This window comes from Notolepis coatsorum (genome assembly GCF_963971535.1).
Source record: "Notolepis coatsorum genome assembly, chromosome: 1".
NCBI lineage: Eukaryota > Metazoa > Chordata > Actinopteri > Aulopiformes > Paralepididae > Notolepis > Notolepis coatsorum.
The window spans coordinates 198592302-198615847 of record NC_140165.1 but is presented as its reverse complement, the minus strand read 5'-3'; the positions used below and the strand labels follow the sequence as shown (position 1 = coordinate 198615847).

At 41.7% G+C, this 23546-nt stretch overlaps 1 protein-coding gene across 1 annotated transcript in view; it reads right to left on the bottom strand.

Moving 5' to 3' along the window:
* The window catches only part of pitpnaa (phosphatidylinositol transfer protein, alpha a), a 40191-nt gene that overhangs the window by 3834 nt on the left and 12811 nt on the right, over positions 1 to 23546 (bottom strand). The window contains exons 3-11 of the mRNA XM_084308647.1: positions 17142 to 17287; positions 13393 to 13497; positions 13009 to 13078; positions 9123 to 9197; positions 7914 to 7997; positions 6144 to 6221; positions 1084 to 1194; positions 516 to 638; positions 158 to 218 (exon numbers count right to left, since the gene is read on the bottom strand). Of these exons, the coding sequence (XP_084164773.1) occupies positions 171 to 218; positions 516 to 638; positions 1084 to 1194; positions 6144 to 6221; positions 7914 to 7997; positions 9123 to 9197; positions 13009 to 13078; positions 13393 to 13497; positions 17142 to 17287 (840 nt within the window). The 3' untranslated portion in view covers positions 158 to 170. The remainder of the gene's footprint in view (positions 1 to 157; positions 219 to 515; positions 639 to 1083; positions 1195 to 6143; positions 6222 to 7913; positions 7998 to 9122; positions 9198 to 13008; positions 13079 to 13392; positions 13498 to 17141; positions 17288 to 23546) is intronic.

Genomic DNA, 23546 nt, shown 5'->3' with positions numbered 1-23546 from the left:
GATTTTGTAAAAGCTATTATTCAATTGTATTGATTGTCCTTAATTCAAAGGGTCAGACAAGACATTTCAGACTGAAACAAACAAACAAACAAACAAAACAATCTTCAGTCCAACAAATGGTGATGTAGACCTGGCAGTGGGGTCATGTTATACTCACAGTCCAGGCTGCTTCATTCCTCACACACAGCCATGCCTTTCCGTGGCTCCTTCTCCCTCATCTGGAACATGCAGAACACACAGGCACACATCACTGAGAAAGGCATGTATGAGGGATTTCATTCCAAAATGTGATTGGTTTTATTGGTTATTTAGAATGATATTTATTGATCAATATTCCAAAATACAGATGTTTGCACTCTGCAAAGTGTCATTATTACAAGAGAAGGTCTTGAGATAGCTACTATCAATATTTTACCACAAGTAAAGTATAAATAAAAGAGATGAGCTTGCCGGACAATCTAGACTCTACACAGGTTTATTTTAGATAAGGTACACTATGTGCACTCTATAGTTACCTCATCCAGTTGCTTCTGCGTCTCCTCCTCCATGTGTCGTATATCGTCCATCGACAGATCCACCCATCTGTCCATCCAACAGAACAGCTGTCTGTGGAAGTTTATAAACAAGCGCTTCTCTTGCTGCAGACGGATGGGTGAGAAAAGGAAGAAGAGAGATTAGATGAGTAACCACACAAGAACGACGAGGGTGATCTAAACTGAGGAAGGGAATACTTTAAAACAACATGCATCTACATTTAGAAGAGTCTTCAGTGAACAGTGTCAGTGGTTTGCAAACTGGAAATAGCAACGATGTGCGGATATTTGGATTCTCAGATCCCAGGCAGTGGTTGCTTCATTATGGTTGCTTCATTATGTTGACACCTGGTCTGTTAGACAGTAAGACAGGTCTCTGGACTGTGTGGAGTGCTTAGTGTACTGTAGTGCAAGGCATTCTGGAAAACTGCATCTAAAAATCAGAACTATCCCTATTGTGTTTCATACAATACTTATGTGTGGCAATTTACATTTTGGCCGCTAGAGGGCAATAAACAGTAAACATTTTCTCAAGTATCTTTCACAGTACCTTTTGAATGAGGCTCTCAATCTTGCCTTGAAGTCCTAACCATTTGAAGTTGACTGTGACGAGCTTGTAGGCACACATGTGAGGACCGCTGGAGGGGCTCTGGAGTTCTTCCTACAAGCACACACACACACACACACACACACACACACACACACAAACACACACGCACAAAACAGCTTATTAGTCTTCAAGCAGGAACTGCATAAAAGACAAAACACCTATATGATTACACTTGAACCGCACAACAATGCCCCAGCTTTGACCCTGTAATCTGTCATCCTCAAATTTACTTTACACCCCAGCAGTTTAAACCTCCACAAAATGATCATAATCAAAACTGTTACCCAAGCTTCAGGTGCTTAATGGTTCTTTGTCGACTATAAAATAAAACATTGACTCCATGTTGCGGGAAATATCAGAGTAATTGTGGGTAGTCTCCCTCCCCCATGTGAACTATGAGTGTTTTTGGAATGTTAGATTAGGGCCCTAAAGCAGAGGGACGTTTCTTTAAGATTAGAAATGTAATATGTATGTAATAGTCCCCTCAATATCATCCTAAACAATCAAAAGAAATTTGTAAAATGTTTTATACAGTTAAAAACAGCCTGGGGTCAAGTTGACCCCAAGGAACACCAATGTGTGGGTACAGGACTTTGAAAACACATCATCATGTTCGTTTTATGTTTACCCATTTGTCCTCATTCAATTCGGGACCCATGGATAACAGGAGGGTTAACCAAAAAAAATTAATAAAAAGTACAAAACTATACTGCTCCTCACTCAGAGATGGAACTGTCAGAGAAGTAGAATAATATCTAAGTCTAATGATCCAATGTGTTCCCATAGAAATTAAAAAGGAAGAATGGAAACATTGTCCCACAGCATACTGTGTTCAGAGACTTGTGTTCTAATTAATACAACCAAAGCCTTTGGTCAAATACCGTATTGACCTGAATATAACACCACCCTGATTATAAGATGACTGGAAAACTGTTGTTGTTGTTTTTGAAGATCAAATCTAGTTTTTATGAAGAAAATAAGTATAGCCTATGTACCTACCAACACATTGAATAAAACAATTTAGGTATATATTTACATCTTTTAAATTAAATTAAATGTTGTCTTTTTTATTGAATTTAATTATAACACTTACGCACAATTAACCTGTAGCCTACTGGCAGGCCTGTTTCTAATCTTCTAACATAATTTAACAAAGTCCGTTAAGAGAAGTGATCTGGTCCCATCTTGCTAATTGGGACCAGGGGCGGGGCTAGGGGGTGGCTACTTGGGCTCAAGCCCAGAATGTTTTCTGAAAAGCCCCGAATCGACTTAAAAAAAAAAAAAAAAAAAAAAAAAAATAATAATAATAATAATAATAATAATAATAATAATAATAATAATAATAATAATAATAATAATAATAATAATAATAATAATAATAATAATAATAATAATAATAATAATAATAATAATAATAATAATAATAATAATAATAATAATAATAATAATAATAATAATAATAATAATAATAATAATAATAATAATAATAATTTTTTTTTTTTTTTTTTTTTTTAACAATTAATCATTGTTACATGAAAATATGTTTGCACCAGATTTAGCAGAAGCTAATTTCCATCTGTAGTCTATCCAGCTGCTAACTGTATTTGAGTGAGTTAAGTCTTGGTGTTATGGTAGACTCAGACCTAAGCTTTAAATCACAATCAACAAGTTGACAAAAACATAATTCTTCCACCTTAGAAACATAGCTAAATTACGGCCATTTATAAATCAAAAGGAAGCTGAAAACCAGATCCATGCCTTTATCTCAAGCCGACTCAACTACTGTAATGCACTCCTTACCGGCCTCCCGAAAAAATACGATGATAACTATTTTATTGCAATGCACTATTGCATTATTTTATTCTATTTTACTAACTAATTTATTGCACTGCACTATTTTACTTTGTATCAGTGATAATCAAACCGTAAACAAAGACGCCTATTAACACTTTCAGCGCCAGAGGACCGTTACTGTTGAAAGGCCAGCGCCTTTTAACATGGGGATACGTGGCTGTGTTTGCAGGCCTAAAGCTATATTATATATTATAGCTATGGATCTATTAATATAGTCGATTGTCATTGAGTTTCTTCCGGTCAAGATGCAAAAAACAGATCATTTTTCCATCCATACATTTCCGTTTATACCGTCGTGAATATGAGTGTAGTTTCAGGGTGGTCTGGTGTCATTTCCAAAATGCTTCGTAATGGCCGGCAACGTGTATTCTAGTAAACGCGTTATCGTTTCTTCCCTGGACTAGCTACTGTTCTCAAATCAAATTTAGATTATAGGTATTATGTTTCATCATGGATGCATGAAGGGGGGGGGGGCCCTCCGTGCTTCGATCGCAACCAACGGAACACGCCACACACACACGCCCGATCAGCATGAAGGAATTTTTGGATCTGTCCCGAAAATAATATTCCAATTATCTGATCGCCATTCCAAGTACTGATGTCGATCAATGTGCCAACGTAATCCAGCATTGAACATGAACCCGACCCTCGTCTATGCATGCGTTATAAGCGTTTGGCTTGACCGAGTAGTTAGACCCCGCCCGCAGGCCGCAGCTCGGCCCAGACACCAAGCCACATCGTTCCAAATGGAGTGCAATAGCGGCCGCAAGGCGTTAGGCGGCAGTATTGGACTTTTGAGATCTCAGCCCCATCCCCAGTGATAACACAGGCTGCCGGCATGTCTTTATGAATGGAAATATCGAATAAAAGAAACAACGACTATACTCTGGTTTTCGGGGGTCCTGGCGCTCAACGTTCGGCAAGTTAACCCTAGATCTTAGATCCTAATATGAAAAACGATGTGATTTAATGTTCTATGTCTTACCTTGACTTTGTCTATTTTGCTGCTATTTATTTTATGCTTTATGTCTGCACTTTATGCATTGCTCTTGATCTGCCAATGTTGTGCTCATTTTATGCCTGTCTTTTTTTACTGCTGTGAAGCACTTTGAGCTGCAATTGGATGAAAGGTGCTATACAAATACAGTGTATTATTATTATTATTATTATTATTATTATTATTATTATTATTATTATTATTATTATTATTATTATTATTATTATTATTATTATTATTATTAATTATTATTATTGTTTGCTTCATTAATTAACACAATGGAGACGAACAACGTATTTATCCGTGTTTCGATTCCACCCGTTGTGGACAGAAGCACGGAAATCCGTGGCAAGTTGTTATTGCTTTTATTCCATATTAATAACCTATTCAAGGTCGCCGAGCGGCACTGCAGATTTACCCTACTCTATGAATTCGAGAAGGTGCAATACCGGCCAGATCCTCTTAGGGGCACTATCGCGATAATGCAGTGTGCCCTGTGGCTGAACGGATCAGTCTTTTTTTTTTTTACTTTCAATGGAGATTTCAGTTAGCAGGATTCTAGATGTGCAGCATGTAGCTTTGATTACGTTTTGCATCACAGATTTCACCATGCAATATGGGGATTTATCATCAGCCAATGGACATATCGATCTACCAGATGGCGATCGATAACGGGGAAATGCTCGGGGGGATCCCACCGGACCACGGTAAGATCTTTTTCATGTAAAGTACATCCCGATCGGGCCTTGTTTTGATAGCCATCCAGGCGTTCGGCCTATGAGGCTAATGAGGCTAACGCGGTTATTGGTAATCAATAATCAGAAACAACGTCCCCCCCTTTCATGCATACATGCGTGAGGATTGTACCGATCATATGCAGTTTGAGTTTTAACTGGAGCGTATCTATAACCGAAATGCCATTGGATTTAACGTTATTAGCTATTAGTCCATTATCTCGGCTTCCAGGAAATATACTAGACCAAATCCGGTATAATGCTTATATTCACGGCGCTATAAAATGAGAATGTATTGGTGGAAAAAAAATTCTTTAAGCCATTTTGAAGGGACGGTTTATGGTCTCAATTCACAATGAGAATAGACAGATAGCAATACTATAAAGTATAGATTTAGCTCTACAAACAGCCCCACGTCTGTTTACATTTCACGGTCCTCTTGAGATTAATTAGACTCATCCCAGTGGCCGCGAAAGTGTTAAAGGGTGTGAATTAAGTGTTCTCTAATGCCTTTTGTCCGCTTTAAGGTGGTGGTATAAGTTAAAGGTTGTGGTGTCGAAGTAAAAAAATTCTGTGCCTGCTAACGCGGGCACCTATCTGGGCTAAGCCCCGGATCTCCTACAATCCTAAATCCGCCCCTGATTGGGACTAACAAGTCCAGACTCCCATCTCTTTGAATGTCGAGTCATCTGTATCCTTCATCATTATGATACATTTTCTTTCATATTTGAAGTCACTGGTAAATTACTGGCAACACAGACCAGCTTCTACGCATGCACCATCCATTGTGTTTCTACCACAGAGTCCTTAGTTACTATAGCAACCACTCACTGCACGATTCCCAGCCTTTTAGCAGACATTTTTATTATTTTTAAACATCTTAAAAATAACAAGTAGCCTAGTTTTGTTGTTTAGGGCCCGACTGATTAATCGCTCAGCTGATATTGGCCTATCAGAGACTCTGTATTGGCCCATATGTTGGCCGATAGGCACCGATATGAAATTACTCTTTTTACAGTTCATAATGCAGACAGTGTGAACTTTTCATTTAGCAACTAAAAATATATGTGTGTGAACCGAACATTTCTTTAGGAACACATGCGAGTAAAGATTATATCCTATCTTTTCAATGACCCCCCCCCCCCCCCCCCCCACTGCATATAGGTTCAGTGTTTCCCATACATAGGCTCTACTTGGGCGGCCTGTCCAGGTAGATTAAGATTTGCCCAATTCAGAATTCCAATGATGCGCAAATTGCCATTTCATAATGCACACAGACCAGCACAGACCTTCAATTTGAGAAGCTACTATGATATCTAGCTATTCAGCCCTGTGCCAACTCCTCTCTGCTGTTTGTGTGTGAGCCAGTGCCACTCCACCAACAGCAGTTCCACAGATTGCGGGTGATGAAATACCTGCCACTTGGGTCCCAGGGGTCCTCTGCCTGTCTTCGCCGACTTGAAGGTCGTGGGATCCTCATTTTCCTTTAAGTCCTATGAAAAGAAAGATGTCCATGAACTTAAAACAGTGACCGACTGCAATCACAAACGATATGTAGCAGTAGCTGAGTAGCAGTCTGACTAATGCATCTCCCTTTTCTTTTCTCTCATCCGTGGACAGCTTTCCATCAAATCTTTATTCAAAAACTCAAAGACCACTGAGGTTGCACTCATTTTCAAATTATGTTGAGTAAATAGACAGTTCAAAAGTAGTAACACAACAAGATAAAAAAAAAGAACTAAGCTTAAAAACAGGGGAAATCTGAGTAGAGTGATAGACCAAGTCAAGTGGTTTAAGAGTGGAAGCAGCAGCACGTTTATAAATTACATCACCATAGTCCAAAACTGCTTCAACCATCCTCTTCCTACTAATCACAGAAAAGCTGGTTCTGTTTCTGTACAAGAAGCCAATTTTATGTTGCAGCTTGCTGGCAAGGTTGTCTATATGGTATTTAAATGTATATTTCTCATCAAGCCAGATGCCAAGATAGTTATACTCAGTGTCTCTCTCAATGCTAGAGCCACTCACATTGGATATATGCAAACCATTATATTCAACATTTCTGGCTCTAGTAAACAGCATGAATTTTGTTTTACTTGCATTAAGTACCAATTTAAGATTAATAAGTGCTTCCTAAAGAGCATTAAAGGAAAGTTTGCAAGTTCTCAATGGACAGTTGTACAGAGTCAGCAATACAATACACAATAGTGTCATCAGCATAAAGATGGCCTTGACAACCATTCAGGGAAGGGAACATAAATGGTGAAGAGGACTGGACCCAAAACTGAACCTTGCGGCACACCTTTTGTTATTGACAAGAATTCAGACTGGGCATTTCCCGACACCACACACACTCTCAAACAAATAATTCTGAAACAAATCACAAGCCTTTCTATCCAAACCAATATTAGATAATCTTTGTAAGAGCAAGGGATGATCACTGTATCAAATGCATACAAAATTAGCAGCAGTGTTTCTTCCTATGTAATACAGATATTATATAATTACATTTGTAACCAATATAATAGTTGAAATGGTGATGTGATTAGCTCTAAATCCGGATTGGTGCCGACTAAGTACTGAGTGACTTTAAAAAAAGACTTGAGTTAATTGTTGTTTACAAAATATTTCAGGACCTTTGCTAAGCAGGGTAGTTTGAAGACTGGACGGTAATTATTTATATAAACTCTATCGCCTCCTTTATGTAAAGGATTCACATGGGTCAATTTCCAAACATTAGGAAATCTGCCCATTGAGATGGAAAGATTAAATATGTGTTAATTGCTCTGTCATAATTGGAGAGGACAGTTTATATCTAAACATTTTTTATTAAAAGAAATAATATATATATATATACAATTGATCCTCTCCAGTTGAACTGGTTTATGGCACACACACAATTATCATCAATAAGAAGGGGCCCAGAGTATTCCTTTTCAAATAAATGTCCAGCATCTGCTAAATGTTTATTAAAGGCTAGGCAAATTAAATTCTGATCAGAAATCAAACTAATTCATATGTGTGGGTAGAGTTGTTGTTGTTTGAGTTTACCACTTTACAGGTTTGAGTAGGAGCTAGTAATTAGGTCTAAATAATAATTAGATTTGGCTTCTCTCACAGATATATTTCTCAGTACATTAGTGTGTCTGCCACAAGACCAGGTACCATTCCTTACTTGCTCTCACCTTTGGGTCTACTTGACTGTTGTCTCCAATGTCAATGAAAACTACCTCAGTCTTGCTCCATGTGTCGGGGTCTACTCCATGAACCTGCGGAGAGGGAGACCTGTTAACCCTTTCACTACCACATTACCAAATGGTTAACCCTTTCACTGCGACATTACATAAGGTTAACCCTTTCACTGCCACACGACAAAGGGTTAATACACCATCATGTCACTTGTAAGAGTCGGAAGCGGCGAGGATGAAGGACAGGCTAAAGCTGTGGACTGGAAAGAGCCTCAGGAGTAGATTTCCACTATCCTCTGTTTTGAGGACAAAACTACATGATGTCAGCAAAACTCACTGTGGTCTGGCAAGGAAGTGACAAGAGAATGACTTGCATTGCAGTTTTCCTTGACTATTACAACTCCTAGTGTATTCCCCCAATGCATTTTATAACCACATAAAAGACATAATTTTTATAAAAAATTTTAAAGATTGCAACCACATGATGCCATGTAAAATAGGTTGCATTTGTCCATGAACCAAAGTAAAGAAAATGTACAGGTTTAAATTTCAAGCTTCATACAATTCTTTAAGATTTTGTAAGAATTTTGCTTTGGAAACGGAAACTTAAAAATGTATTGCACAATTGGCCTATCTCAAACCCGCCCAGTTTTCTTCACTTGAGATAGGCCAATTGAGGGGCGGCTAGGTGGCGCAGTGGGCAAGGCGCTCGCCACAAATGCAGGAGATGCTGGGTTCGAGCCCAGCTCTCTGCGTTGCTACCAGCTTGGCTGGTCGTTCATACTAATACAATTGGCAGTATTAGGGGATGGGAAGCTGGTGGGTGGGGATCGGACGTTGTGGACAGCGACTCCTACAGGTCGGTTGGTGCGCCTGCGCAGTAGAATCAGGAAGCGACGGGGGCGGCGTGTCCCTCCCACGCAGACTCTCGCCGCTGAGAGATCGCGCTGTTCAGGTGAAAAGATGCGACGGCTGCCTCCTCGAGTACCGGAGGGGACACGTGATGTAAGGCTTCGTCCACATTGCAGCCGGCTTGTGGGAGGCATGGCCAACAGCGTTCAAGACAGGGGAGGGTAAAATTGGACGATACGAAATTGGGGAAGGGAGAAAAAAAATTAAAATGGGGAGAAAAAGTAGATAAAAAAAAAGAGATAGGCCAATTGATTGCTCAAGCAGTCAGTTCCACAAGCAGCTCAGATCACTTACATTGTCCTGTTCCCCCATGTCAGGCTTGTGCCATGTCTCAATCTTAATCATCATGTTTTTCTTCATGTACTCATTCTGTAAGGAGGGAGACACATTAAAGGATCAATGCACGCCTGCACACTAACATTCACATAAACGTGCAAATGCTCATTGATGTCTGTGCAAGAACATTTGTGCGTGTGCAGAGACACACTAACAAAGCTGTAGACATGCAGCCACACACAGAACCTGATATACACTACACACACACACAGACCAACACACACACAACAATGTGAGGTGAAGCTCATCATCGGCGTGTCTGCTTTCGTCTGACAGACACGGTTACAGTCTCATCTTTCCCCGTGTTAAAAAAGCCAAACTATTTTAATTGGGAACAGTACTGGGATTGTTTCAGAGCAACTCTGATTCTCACCATAGCAACTGGAGTGCAGACAGATTATGAATATAAAATCAATTAAAAAGTGACCCCAAATGAGCGGTGTTAAAATATACAAGACCATGAAAGGCATAGGAAGCTGTACTTACTGTGAGAACTGTAGCAGGAGATGATATGACATGGGAAGGGGAAGGGGAAAGGAGACAAGGTTATTATGAAACCATCTTCCGATGTCAAGCTTTTAATTTACAGTCAGGTCCATAAATATTTGAACATCAACACGATCTTCATAATTTTGGCTCTGTACACCACCACAATGGATTTGAAATTAAACAATCAAGATGTGCAAACTTGCAGCTTTAATTTGAGGGTATTTACATCCAAATCAGGTGAACGGTGTAGGAAGTACAACAATTTCTATATGTGGTTCCCCCTTTTTAAGGGACCAAAAGGAATTGGACAATTGGCTGCTCAGCTGTTCCATGGCCATGTGTGTATTATTTAATTTACATGGAGCAGATAAAAGGTCTACAGTTAATTTCAAGTGTGGTATTTGCATTAGAAATCTGTTGCTGTCAACTCTCAATATGAGGTCCAAAGAGCTGTCACTATCAGTGAAGCAAGTCATCATTAGGCTGAAAAATCTAAACAAATCCATCAGAGAGATAGCAAAAACATTAGGTTTGGTACATTCTTAAAAATAAAGAATGCACTGGTGAGCTCAGCAACACCAAAAGAGCGGAAGACAATGGAAAACAACTGTAGGATGACAGAAGAATTCTTTCCCCGGTGAAGAAAAACCCCTTCACAACAGTTGGTCAGATCAAGAAAATTCTCCAGGAGGTAGACGTATCTGTGTCAAAATCAACAATCAAGAGAGGACTTCCCCAGAGTGAATACAGAGGGTTCACCACAAGATATAAACCATTGGTGAGCCTCAATAATAGGAAGACCAGATTAAAGTTAGCCAAAACATTTCAAAAAGGCTTGTACTGTTCTGGAACAACATCCCATGGACCAATGAGACAAAGATCAACTTGTACCAGAATGATGTGAAGAGAAGAGTATGGAGAAGGAAATTAACTGCTCATGATCCACCATGCTTCATCAGTGAAGCATGGTGGTGGTAGTGTTATGGCGTGGCATGTTTGGCTGTCAATGGAACTGGTTCCCTTGTATTTATTGATGATTGACTGCTGACAAAAGCAGCAGTATGAATTCCGAAGTGTTTCAGGCAATATCTGCTCCTATTCAGCCAAATGCTTCAGAACTCATTGGACAGCGCTTCACAGTGCAGATGGACAATGACCCGAAGCATAGTGCGAAAGCAACCAATGAGTTTTTTAAGGCAAATAAGTGGATGTTATGCAATGGCCAAGTCAATCACCTGACCTGAATCAAATTGAGCATGCATTTCACTGGCTGAAGATAAAACTGAAGGGAAGATGCCTCAAAAACAAGGACTGAAGACAGTTGCAGTAGAGGCCTGGCAGAGCATCACCAGGGACAAACCCCAGCCTCTGGTGATGTCTACGGATTCCAGACTGGTTTCAGACTGTCTATGGGTTCCAGACTGCAAAGAATTTGCAACCAATTAACACTTTGATTACCGGCCATTAACATGGTAAAGCATGGTTAAATGCCACCACCCACTTCAATGATAGCGTTGTGAACGCATAATCTCTGTCTTAAATTATGGCTATGTGTCTAATCTGGCCGTCGCTTATCAATGACTTGTTTGCAGTCAACATTGTCGAAACGGATTGTTTTTTCATCGGTTCATTTCCGTTTTATAGCATTTTGAAAAGCCCTCGTTTTCAAGGAAAATATATAGATTCCGTGATAAATGGCATTTACTGGAATATTCTAGCATACACAAAAATGTTGGAATTTTTTGGCCTATTTATGAATAGTTTTCAAATAAACGCTAGATTATCGATAGTATATGTGTACTTATGCACGCTATAGAGGCGGGCTGAAATATCGATTCTCTCATTTCCTGATCGCGCACACACAGACACACAATGGATTCTTCAGTTGGCTTGAGGGAAAAGTAAAATGAGGAAACTGGCCCCCCTTCGTCAGTGTAAAGTAATGGGGTGCAGTTACACAGGGAAAGACGATAGGGGGCGGTATCTTCCCAATTGAGCTCAGAGAGACTCTGCAGCACTAACCCGAGGGCGTCTATACTTTCTACAACGGAGCTCGGTTTCCGGGTTCCTCCGATTGGCCACGACGCCCACGTGACCTCCGCTAGCACGCCCCCTTCCTGCCGCGCGCCGCGCTCGCCAGCTTCCTCAAGCGCCAAGCTCCTGCCGCGCCGAGCTCTGTCATTGAAGTGGGTGGTGGCAGCATAACAGCGTTCAGCCTGATGTAATGCGCCGAGCTCTGTCATTGAAGTGGGTGGTGGCAGCATAACAGCATTCAGCCTGATGTAATGCGCCGAGCTCGAGCTCTGTCATTGAAGTGGGTGGTGGCAGCATAACAGCATTCAGCCTGATGTAATGCGCCGAGCTCTGTCATTGAAGTGGGTGGTGGCAGCATAACAGCATTCAGCCTGATGTAATGCGCCGAGCTCGAGCTCTGTCATTGAAGTGGGTGGTGGCAGCATAACAGCATTCAGCCTGATGTAATGCGCCGAGCTCTGTCATTGAAGTGGGTGGTGGCAGCATAACAGCATTCAGCCTGATGTAATGCGCCGAGCTCTGTCATTGAAGTGGGTGGTGGCAGCATAACAGCATTCAGCCTGATGTAAAGTAGCGATTTTATTGGTTTGTCATGACAAATTATGACAATTACATAATCCAACATATGTGTAAAGAAACAACATATTCCAGTTAACGGTATATTTTTTTAATAGTTTATGCATTCGCAAATATGAGAGCCTGTCATTGAAGTGGGTGGTGTTACCAACAGCCAGCGTTCACCCTGATGTAAAGTAGCGATTTCCATTTCATTGAGGAAGCTGGGAGCACGGCGCGGCGCGGCAGGAGCTTGGCGAGCGCAGCGCAGCGCGGCGCGCGGCAGGAAGGGGGCGTGCTAGCGGAGGTCACGTGTGCGTCGTGGCCAATCGGAGGAACCCGGAAACCGAGCGCCGTTGTAGAAAGTATAGACGCAACCCGAGGCTCGATTGATGAAATATGAATTCAAATCGCCAATAAAAAGAAAAACGACAAACAAACGCTATATAGCGTCGGGGGCACTCAAAGGTCGGCATGAACTAACGACAAAACGTGTCCGTGGCACTCAATGTTAAGTGACAATTTGATTTATGATTGTTAGTTTGTCCAATTACTTTTGGTCCCTTAAAAAAAGGGGGGGGGCACATGTAGAAACGGTTGTAATTCCTACACTGTTCACCTGATTTAGATGTAAATACCCTCAATTAAAAGCTGCAAGTCTGCATTTAAATCACATCTTGATTGTTTAATTTCAAGTTCATTGTGTTGCTGTAAAGAGCCAAGATTGTGAACATTTTGTCAATGTCCAAATATTTATGGACCTCACCTGTATCTGACACTGATGAAGCTGCGGTCTGGGGCAGATGCTGAAGTCCCTAGCAACAAACTTTTGGCATCTTTGGAGTTCCACAACACCACAAAAAGGTATCCCCAGACCCAATGCCAGCATGTATGCCCTGATAAATTATTTAATGTCACCTAGAATTGTGTGAGTGTGTGTGTGTGTGTGTGTGTGTGTGTGTGTGTGTGTGTGTGTGTGTGTGTGTGTGTGTGTGTGTGTGTGTGTGTGTGTGTGTGTGTGTGTGTGTGTGTGTGTGTGTGTGTGTGTGTGTGTGTGTGTGTGTGTGTGTGTGTGTGTGTGTGTGTGCGTGCGTGCGTGCGTGCGTGCGTGCGTGCGTGCGTGCGTGCGTGCGTGCGTGTGTGTGTGTACAAGGAGGACTCACTAGTTCGACAGTAGGGGTATGCATTCCAGGCCTTCTCGTGGATGATGAGAGAAGATTTTGGTGCCAGCACACGGACATAGTTTGGCACTTTACTGCAGAGTGAAAGACAGGCATTGAGGATGTGTAGGATACTGTAGGTTGACTACTAATTAGCTAACTACTATTGACATAGTTATTATATCCCTGAAGCCACAGCATCAGGGATATTATGGATTCACTGCAACCGCCATCGCCACGTCAGATCCTTGACGTTAGCGTTATTTGCATGTCTTCAAATTTACTCCGGACATTCATGGCCCCTAGAGGAAGAAGCCTATTAATGTTGGTGACCCCACAACCTTTCCTCTAGCACCGTCAGGCAAAACGATGAGTTTTTCAAATTAGTATATCTCCTGACCCGTTTGTCATACAGTCAACGGTCAAAGATTATATCCCTAGATGTGGCTCCTTGTGTTCAACACATTTGCCAAAATGACCTACACCATGGCCACCATAACTTTCCCTTACTTTCCCATGGCTGTTCACAAACCTTGCTGTGTAGCATCTAGCAAACAACATCTTTAAACGTGTCTACTCCTCAAATGATTATGACTGATTATTATGACATTTTAAATGTGTTTGTCTTAGTCTAAATTAGTCTTGTGATATCCTACTGATGTGTATGTGATCAATAATGTATGTAAGGGATAATGTATAGCTACGAGGTCATTGTCGCAAAATAATTGACCGACACAGAGTTTAGAACACAGAGGCGCCGCGCAGAGGTGTTCTAAACGCAGTGAAGGTCAATTATTTTGCGACAATGACCGAGTATAGCTATACATTATCCCGCTTATTACATGGCTAACTTACTAACAATATACCTAATTCATTTTACACCATCGACAAGACGAGATCAAATACAGACGCAGTTGTTCTGTGGCTCCTCTGTCAACGCCGGCAGCCGGCAGGTGTGTGGTCTGATTGCACTGATGAGTGCAGCTGTGCATAATGGTAATGCTTAGCTTTCGTGACTGCGATCAAAATGCTTGATTGTGATTGGTCAATAGCGCTGTGTTACCCGTATCAGCGGTCATTATTGCGCGTTGCCCATGGCAGCGGTCAGTTATCGAGAAATAATTAAAACGCCATGTAATAATATTATTTAAGACGCCTGGTCAACCGGACGTGATTACTTGAGGGGTGAGGTTAAAGATGGCCAATCCTTGAGGATTCGGGGTGTTTCAGGGATATACCCTTGCAGCATAAATCTAGTTATAAACATGTCAATAATACAGTTGTTTTGTTATTTTGCACTTAAAGAGTTGTGTACAACAATGGCTTCTACTAGGAATAGGCGTGTCACAGACCTGTGTACATTATTCATTAGTTTGAATTCCTTTGTTGACCTGTCTCAGTGTTAATCGGAGGGGGGGGGGGGGGACTATTTGATTAGCTCTCTTGTACCGAGGTCAAATCAACCAATTCCAGAAAGATGTATTGAATTCATTTTAGTTTACACTGGAGTCCCGCCCGTGCTTCTGGCTATTACAACGAGGCGTGGTGGTGGCAGCGAGGAGTACAAAAGGAAGGTGCGGTCAATGTAGCATCATAATAGAGGAAGCTTTCTAATGTAAACACATTCATGGCAGCAGCAGAATCACCTGCCAGGGGAGATTAACATTGGTAACGTGTACTAGCAGGTGATACGTCAAGGTGTCACGGTTGCAGTTCATGTTTCGTTGTTTACAGTGTTGATCCTGAAGGTCTCTTTGGTAGATTTGACACCTGTGGTGATTTGTAGTAACATGGGTTATTATGGGAGCCACAGGAGGTAGAGTGGTTGTCTGGAAATCTGAAGGTTCCCAGTTCGATTCTGGCTCCTCCCCGGCAGCATGTCGAAGTGTCTTTGAGCAACACACTTAACCCTAACTGCTCCCGATGAGCAGGTTGGCACCTCGCAAGGTTGACCTCTGCCTTCGGTGTGTGAATGTGTGAGTGAATGAGTTAATGTGAGGTATATAAATGCAGTACATTGCCATTCATTAGTGTGTTTTCAAACTGCAAATCCCAGAGTTCTACTGCCTGGCTATTGCAACAAAAATGGCAGTAAGAAAAAGTATGATATTTTTTTATATAATAAATCATCTTAAAGTCTGTTTAAAGGAAATTCTGAGATTTCTTTCTAAACATATTATACATGTTAGAAAATAAATAGCTTAAAACATGTGAAAAGTCTTTTCACTGAGGTAAATTGCTTAATGTAAATTGAGACAAAGAGAGAAAGACAAGAAGAGAGAAGAGGTTAGGAGAGAGAGAGGGTGGAGGGAGAGAGAGAAGAGTGTGAGCGAGAGAGAAAGGTGTGGTTTCAGTGCTTTCAGCAGACACGCCCCCAGTGATTCATAGCAGAGAATACTGTATTAGATCCCCAATTAGATCCCCAATTATCATATCATGGGGTATCAGCCACACTCATTGGCTACAACCCTGTGCAAAGATTTTCGAGATAGCCAAATGATTGACGGAGCTAGAGCCCCGGGAGTCGGGGGTGGTAATGTGTACTTTTGCGTACTTTGGGGCACGCCTCACATATCGGCATGTAACTCGAGAACCGCTGAACGGATTTTGTCACCTGAAAGGGCAATCGACAGGCAACAAATAGGGCTTTAATTCTATCTATATACTGTATTAAAAGAAATGCACACCGAGCCACTAGAGGTCGGCAAAGAATCGTCCACATGTGGGCCCTTGGATGTTAAGAGGTTAATGTTTTTAAATATATTTTTTTGTAGCCAAGAGTAAAGACCATAACCCTATCAAAAACAGTAGTCAAAGTGTATATTTTCATTTTTACCGATGTTTTATACGATTGATCGGAAATACGAATTTATCGGAAAATGCTAATTATCGTAAAAACCGCAAGGAAATTACTAAATCCAGATTCAACCCTGCCATTGGAAAGAGGAGCATTTTCCCTATCCATAGATGTATGATTTGGCAATAATAAGGTCAAGGTCAAGTTCAAGGTCAAATATGAATTTATAATTAAAATCGATTATCATTAATTACTGTATCTACAAATCCTTCTGTTTAATCATCTTCCCTTTATTCATTTGCTTAGATTTTTAAGGTGGTGAATGAGCTCAGTGAGCATTTTCTCGTACCCCGCAGTTAACATGATCAAAGATGCAAAAATCATAAATCATAATTTATATTCTCCTTTTCTTCATTACAATTTACTCAGCCTAGTAACAGACACAATATTTCTGACACTGGAAATACATACCCCCAGGTCCCTAGATGTTCCTAGATACCAAGAACATGCAAATTGACCTTGCAGAAGTGGAGCAATCTTCCATTTACTTAGGCATGTACCTTTAGGCGAAATATTCCTACAGCTTAACAGGTTAAAATCATTCAAATTTGGCTAGTTGGTTAATAACAAATTTTTCTGTGGAGTGACAAACACATTTATTATTAAAGATTAACAATCTAAGGAAGTGTGGAGAGCCTACTATCCTTACTCTAGGCTGAACCATAAAAGCAGGTTTAGTGACCCCATAATAACAATAGTCCTGTCCCCATCTTGCTGTAAATAACCCACCTCTGTCCCCATCTTGCTGTAAATAACCCACCTCTGTCCCCATCTTGCTGTAAGTAACCCACCTCTGTCCCCATCTTGCTGTAAGTAACCCACCTCTGTCCCCATCTTGCTGTAACTAACCCACCTGTCCCCATCTTGCTGTAAGTAACCCACCTCTGCAGGTGGTAGATCTTGTGCGTGAACTGTCCCTTCTCCCCGTTCTCTTCGTAGGGCTCGTTGACCAGCACCTCCACCCCGTCTCCGCCTCCCGTCTCGTTCTTACTGGTCTCAGCTACGGCAAACAGCTGACCCACCTGGTACTGCAGAGGACAGGGAGGAGGAGGAAGAGGGGATCAGAGAGGCGGTAGACACGGACAGAAGGGATGGAGAGGAAGGAAGGGAGAGACAGAAAGAAAGACAGATGGATTGTACACACACACACACACACGCACACACACACACGCACACACACACACGCACACACACACACACACACACACACACAGGTCAAAGTCTCCTGTGGAAGTGCCACTCATGACCTCAGTTAACTGCCCCCAGTCAGACACTGAATTTAGCAAACAGTACAACGGTTTGTCCCCTTGTACCTCTTCCTATTATTTTCTACCCCCGCCCCCTCTCTTCCTTCTCTGCCCCGGCTCTTACTCACACTTTCTGCCCTCGAGTCAGTCAGTGGGTCGGTGGCAGTGTGTGACGAGGGGAGAGTGACTCACACACTGCCGCTACAGTCAGTCCGCCCTGCCCACGCGCTCACCCACTCGCCCTTTTTTTTTTTTTTTTTAACACACTGCAGTCCTGTAAGTACAGGAAATTATATTAGCACATGGAGCTATTAATGGGTTTGACTCAATGTAGAACTAAAAGCGAAACTGTGTACAAACTGAGGGGGTGTGTCTCTTTCTCGCAGTGAGGGCTGGGGAAGTGACATAACATTTGAGATTGACAAAAGAGCCAGACAAAAAACTATGTATGTAGTCTATCCATCTGTCTATCAATGCCAAAGTTGAAATTCCTTCTGTAGCACTACTAGTTCTGCTGGTAGAGGAGCATGCCTTCTTTTCATTGAAGATTGGCAGAGAGGCCTTGCCCAAAGAACCAGGCTGATGGCTGTTTTGGTAGCTGGGGATGCTCAGTCAGTTGCTCTGATTAGGAGCTTAGGAATGTGACTCCACACGTCAAACCAGTGTGTCTCCTTATTGTCCCAGAGACTCGTCTTGACGACGTGGTAGAAGACTCTGCTGCTGGGTTATTCAGCTGACGTGAATAAGACTCAACTAAATCAGTGGAGGAAGTCATTAATGAAAGACAAAACCATGTGCAATTATCGCACGCCAGACAGGCTTGTCAGTTAAACCGTGGCTTTAGCGGTCGGATTCACCGTGTGCAGCGATAGCAGGAAGATAGAGGCTATAAATCACCAAAAATATGAAGTACAATCTATGAAGGGAAAACGTGGGTCTTGGAACAAATCACGTATTTTGCCATCTTGATTGCCCTCCTGTTGCGGTCCCTTCGGGACAATAACTATCCTATCCATTACACATGTCTCCCCCCCTTCCCCCCGTTTCATTGTGAAAACTCTTGAGTAAGAGTCGTCGAGCTTTCTCAACCAGGCGGGGGAAATCCAGCTAAAATGACTAATACTCATAACAATACGAGCTACAGTGAGGGGGATCAGGGGAGCGGCTCTGCATGCAGCAGACCCCCATTACAAGGCTTAGTCGTGCAATAATTGGCTTATTACACCGTCTGGTCAGCTTTCATGGGAAATGAATGGCAAAGAATGCAGTGTTATAGGCTTGAAGTTTCAGCTTAAAATGTCTGAAGTAACAATGACCAGAGGGGGGGGGGCAGCAACAACTGTGATGTAGATGAAAAAAACTCAAATAAACAGTAGAAAAAGTAGTCATCACCGATTGTGACCAAACAGAGAGAAGGACATAGGAAATTGAATTGAACCTGTACCCTTGCTGATATGGTAACCAACCACTGACAAGAACAAGTTACAGGTTGAAAAAGCCCTCAGCTCGGAACTAGGCAAAATCTGCATATGGCTCGCCGACAACAAACTATCATTACACATGGGCAAAACAGAGTCCATTCTCTTCGGTTCAAATAACAAACTCAGCAAGACCGACGGCTTCTCGGTTACAGTGGGTGACAATATTGTCACAAGGAAAGATGAAATTACCTACCTGGGTTCCATCCTAGAGGCTAATCTTTCCTGTGACAAAATGGCATCCAATGTAATAAAAAAAGTCAATCAACAAACTCGATTCTTGTACCGGATCTCCTCTCTGGTAAACAAGAATACCCTGAAGACTCCAGCAGGAGCACTCATTCAAGGGTACTACGACTATGCTTGCACCTCATGGTACCAAAGCACCTCAAAGGCACTAAAAAACAAATTACAAACATCTCAAAACAAGCTAGTCAGACTACTGCTTGACCTGACTCCTAGAACCCACCTCACCCCTGCCCACTTTGACAACCTAGGATGGCTTAGAGTATACTACAGAGTACAGCAACTTGCAATGGGCCTGGTCTACAAGATACACTACGCGACCAGGGTACCCATGTACATGTCAAAATACTTCCCAAAGGTCAGTGAATACCACAATCACAACACCAGAGGGAGCTCCACAAATCATGTTAAACCCAGATTCGGCTCAAACAAGGGACTAAACACGTTTCGCAATTATGCCACATCAATGTGGAATGCCCTACCCAAAGCTGTAAAGGAATGTGAATCACTACCCACTCTCAAAAAACACCTACGAGAGACTGCAATTCGAAACTGGCCCCTACAAATGTCCTAACCCAGCTGTACAGTAAATGACCAAGTATGGCTTTGTCAGTATTCCAATGTACAGTGTTCAGTGTGTGTGTGTCCCCACCTCCAATGTACAGCCCCCACCCACCCAACCCCACCCCACCCACCCAACCTCCTCCAATGTACAGTTTCTACGTCAAATGTATATACACTCTTTTTCTGGACACTTTTGTATCACAAACAGTACTGTATTTGCAAATCTGATATGTCATAAATGTATACAGATACAGCACTCAAAACTCAAACCTCTCATGCGCCTCTACCACTCCTCCACCACTGCACTCCAAACTGATTGTGTGACTCCTATTGTTCTTGACCGGGCCAGATTTCACACCTCCACTTCCTCCCACAGGCTGGGCAGATTTTCATCTTAAATATTTATTCGTCCCAAATGTCCCAGCCCCATCAGATTTCTTAGCTTTTTTCACTGTTTACTTATCATGCATTGCAACACTAATATATGGTCAGTACCCCAAGTCAGACTGCCCATATAAAAATTATTTTGGGGGTCTGAGGGCAGTAGCCCCCGACCCCCTTCCTGGGGAAGCACTTAAGTTAACTACCCTCCCTTTGTTCCAGCAACAAGCAGCAGACAAGCAGCAGAATTGGTTTGATTTTTGAGCGCTGCGTCTGTAGATGTAGCAGTACTGTCTATCTGTATGTCATGTATGTCATATATGTTATGATGAATTGAAAATGGGGGACCCTGATGTAAACAAGACGAAAGTCTTTCTCTGGTCTGCATCCCCTTAACAATTGTATGTATTGAGCTGTACTGTACTGTACCCATTCTGCAATCTGTTAATAAACTTTTCAATCAATCAATCAAGAGATGGTATGCAAGATAAGAGCCAGCTAAATTCAATCTGGTAAATATAGTGGCTGTAGGCCTACAACAGAGCCTTTCAACTGCAAGGGCATCGAAATTCAGTGTGCAGCAAGAGTGGCCGGGAAACATTACTATAACATGTGTTTGCAGCTGCCAGTGAGAGCAGAATATAATAAGACCTGAGAGTCTGTGAGAGACTAAAAACAAACTCTCACATACTACAGCAGGGCTACTCGATTATGGCAGAAATCATAATCACGATTATTTTGATTGATATTCAAATCCTGATTATGAAAACACGATCACTCATTGATTTGAGAACTTTATAAGCATTTATTTAACTTTTCCTTGATTGAACAAATTGGTTGTGTTGCCTTGTGGTGTAGCCACAACTGTGTAACAAATAGTATAGTATTTTATCTTGTTCAACTTCCAAGTCTGATACCTCGAAACCAAAGTGTTTCCAGACAACAGTTTTACCTTTCTTCTCGACGAAAGGCTGCCTTTCTATCATCTCCGACAAGTTACCAAAGACATTTAAAAAGAACTGGAGAAACGTGCCATGGCCTCCTTCCTCTCAACATGAGCTGACACTACTGTTTGGGCATGGGGGGAGGGGCAAAGAAAACACTGTGAAGTAAGGGTGCGTTGCATTTACAACTCAAGACCAATTGAGAGCAACACACCATGGGGCACAATAATCTAGACCAGTGGTTCTCAAACTACGGGTCGCGACCCAAAGTAGGGTCGTGGGTAGGTGACAGTGGGGTCAAGCATAAAAAAAAAAAAAAACTCAGATAGAGTTTTCCACCGGGCCGCTGTGTGTGTTTGCCACGTCTCGCCCCTTCAGGCCGACACACAGTATTCCAATACACATCTCAGTACATCCTGCGCATTTATAATCGCGGAGGGGGGTCTGGTCTTTTGTGTGTAACCTGGACTAGCAATGGTTAGGTTTGTTGTCAGAAGTGGTGCCGGTTGGCCGCGATGAAATGGGCTCTGCGCATAACCAGCTGCTATACCACACTGAAGTGAGGTGGCTATCTCGAGGCAGAGCATTACATCGCCTTTTTTTTTACTCAGAGAAGAAGAGCGGATTTTCCTTGCAGACAAAAACAACCTATTGGCAGAGACATGTGCTGATAATGAGCTGGATTAAGACTCCGTTAGTGGCACTACAGGATAATCAGCGGAGATTTTGGGGTATTTCCTGCTATTTTTTTTGGTGGCTTTTTGTAGGAACAGATTGTTGCAAAACAATCATATGTAGCCACTAGAAGGGCTCATTGAACAATTTCGGAGAGAGCGCACGGACAATTTGGACAACTGGATCAAAGATCCGTTCATTACGCATGACGCAGCAGGCCACTGTCTGAGCAGGAAGTGCTCAATGATCTTTCGTGTGACGACTGACGAGCTACTGAAAGTCAAGTTCACTGGACAGGCCCTTGTTTTATAAATGTGTATACAGAAACAATTCTGTTGCTTTTGTTGATAATATGAATCCATTTCATTGATAACATAGTGCTGTAATTTCATTTTATAATAAATATGCATGATCAGGTTCAACAACGTGTGCTTTTATTTTGATATTCCTCATTTCCACGTTGAAATTACGTGTGGGGTCGCCAAAAAAATCCTAAATAAAATGGGGTCGTGGTATAAAAAAGTTTGAGAACCTCTGATCTAGACCATCATGGGTTTGAGTCCCTGTGATCATAAATCACAAAAGCTAAAGTTAAAAGGATGTGTATCCGTGATAATCAAACCGTAAAAAAAGATGCCTATATTAAGATGTTAGATCATAATATGAAAAACTATGTGATTTAATGTTCTATACCTTACCTTGCTAACTATTTTATACTAATTTTATGTCTGCACTTTTTTGTCAATTTTGTGCTCATTTTATGCCTATGTCTTTTCTTTACTGCTGTGAAGCAATTAAGAGCTGCAATTCTTGTATGAAAGGTGCTATACAAATAAAGTGTATTCAAGTTCAAGTTTCAAGTTTATTTATTAGTTGTCATACAGAAGTACAGAATACTTTTATACAAAATGCTTCTTTCTGTTACTCTCCAGAGATAATAATATTATTATTATTATTAATAATAATGATCGTTATATCTCGATTCTCTTGTTCTCGTGGTCGTGGGAAGCCAAAATTGAAATTGAAACTCAATTAATTGCCCAGCCCTAACATAGAGTAGCTACAGCACACTGAGGAACAATAAGGTCAGGTATATATGATATATACTATATTATAGTAAGCATCTGTAAGAACAGGAACATCAGGTATGTAATGTATAGGAGCAAAAAGAAAAATGTAGACTAATAGCTTGTTGGAGAGTTATACAACCAGTAGTTCTCCTTCCTCCCAGCAGAAGAAGCGCAGACCTCTCTGGTTCATTGCTCTAAGTCTAGCTAATGTTGGCAGCAGATAATAATCTGCTCCAAGGCTCAAACCTAGAGCAAAGTATTCTGTTCAAAATTCCAGTACCATATGACATTTTGAGTGTAGACTGACGCAGGGGCACCGGAAGTGGGGGAATAGTAAAACGGACTACCTGGGGCCCACTGCTGAGGATTGCTTTAAAGTGTTGGTTTAAAAGTTCCAAAAAGGTGAGTTTTCCTGTGCAGGGCAGGCTATTGAGGCTTCACTAGAATTGTCCTCTTGTGACAGATTTGAAAGAGGTGGCAGTTTTTTGGAAGATATGGTAATAACAGCCAATTTGTGCTACCCTGCCATTATTGCCACTCTGGGTGAGCCTGTATAACCGTGAAGTTGATTAATAATGTCTGGAGGTGCATATGGGGAGGGGAGGGGGGCCCAGAGACACAAATATGTGCAGGGCCCAAACGTCCTTGCTACGCCCCTGGACCTACTCATTGCTGTTTAATG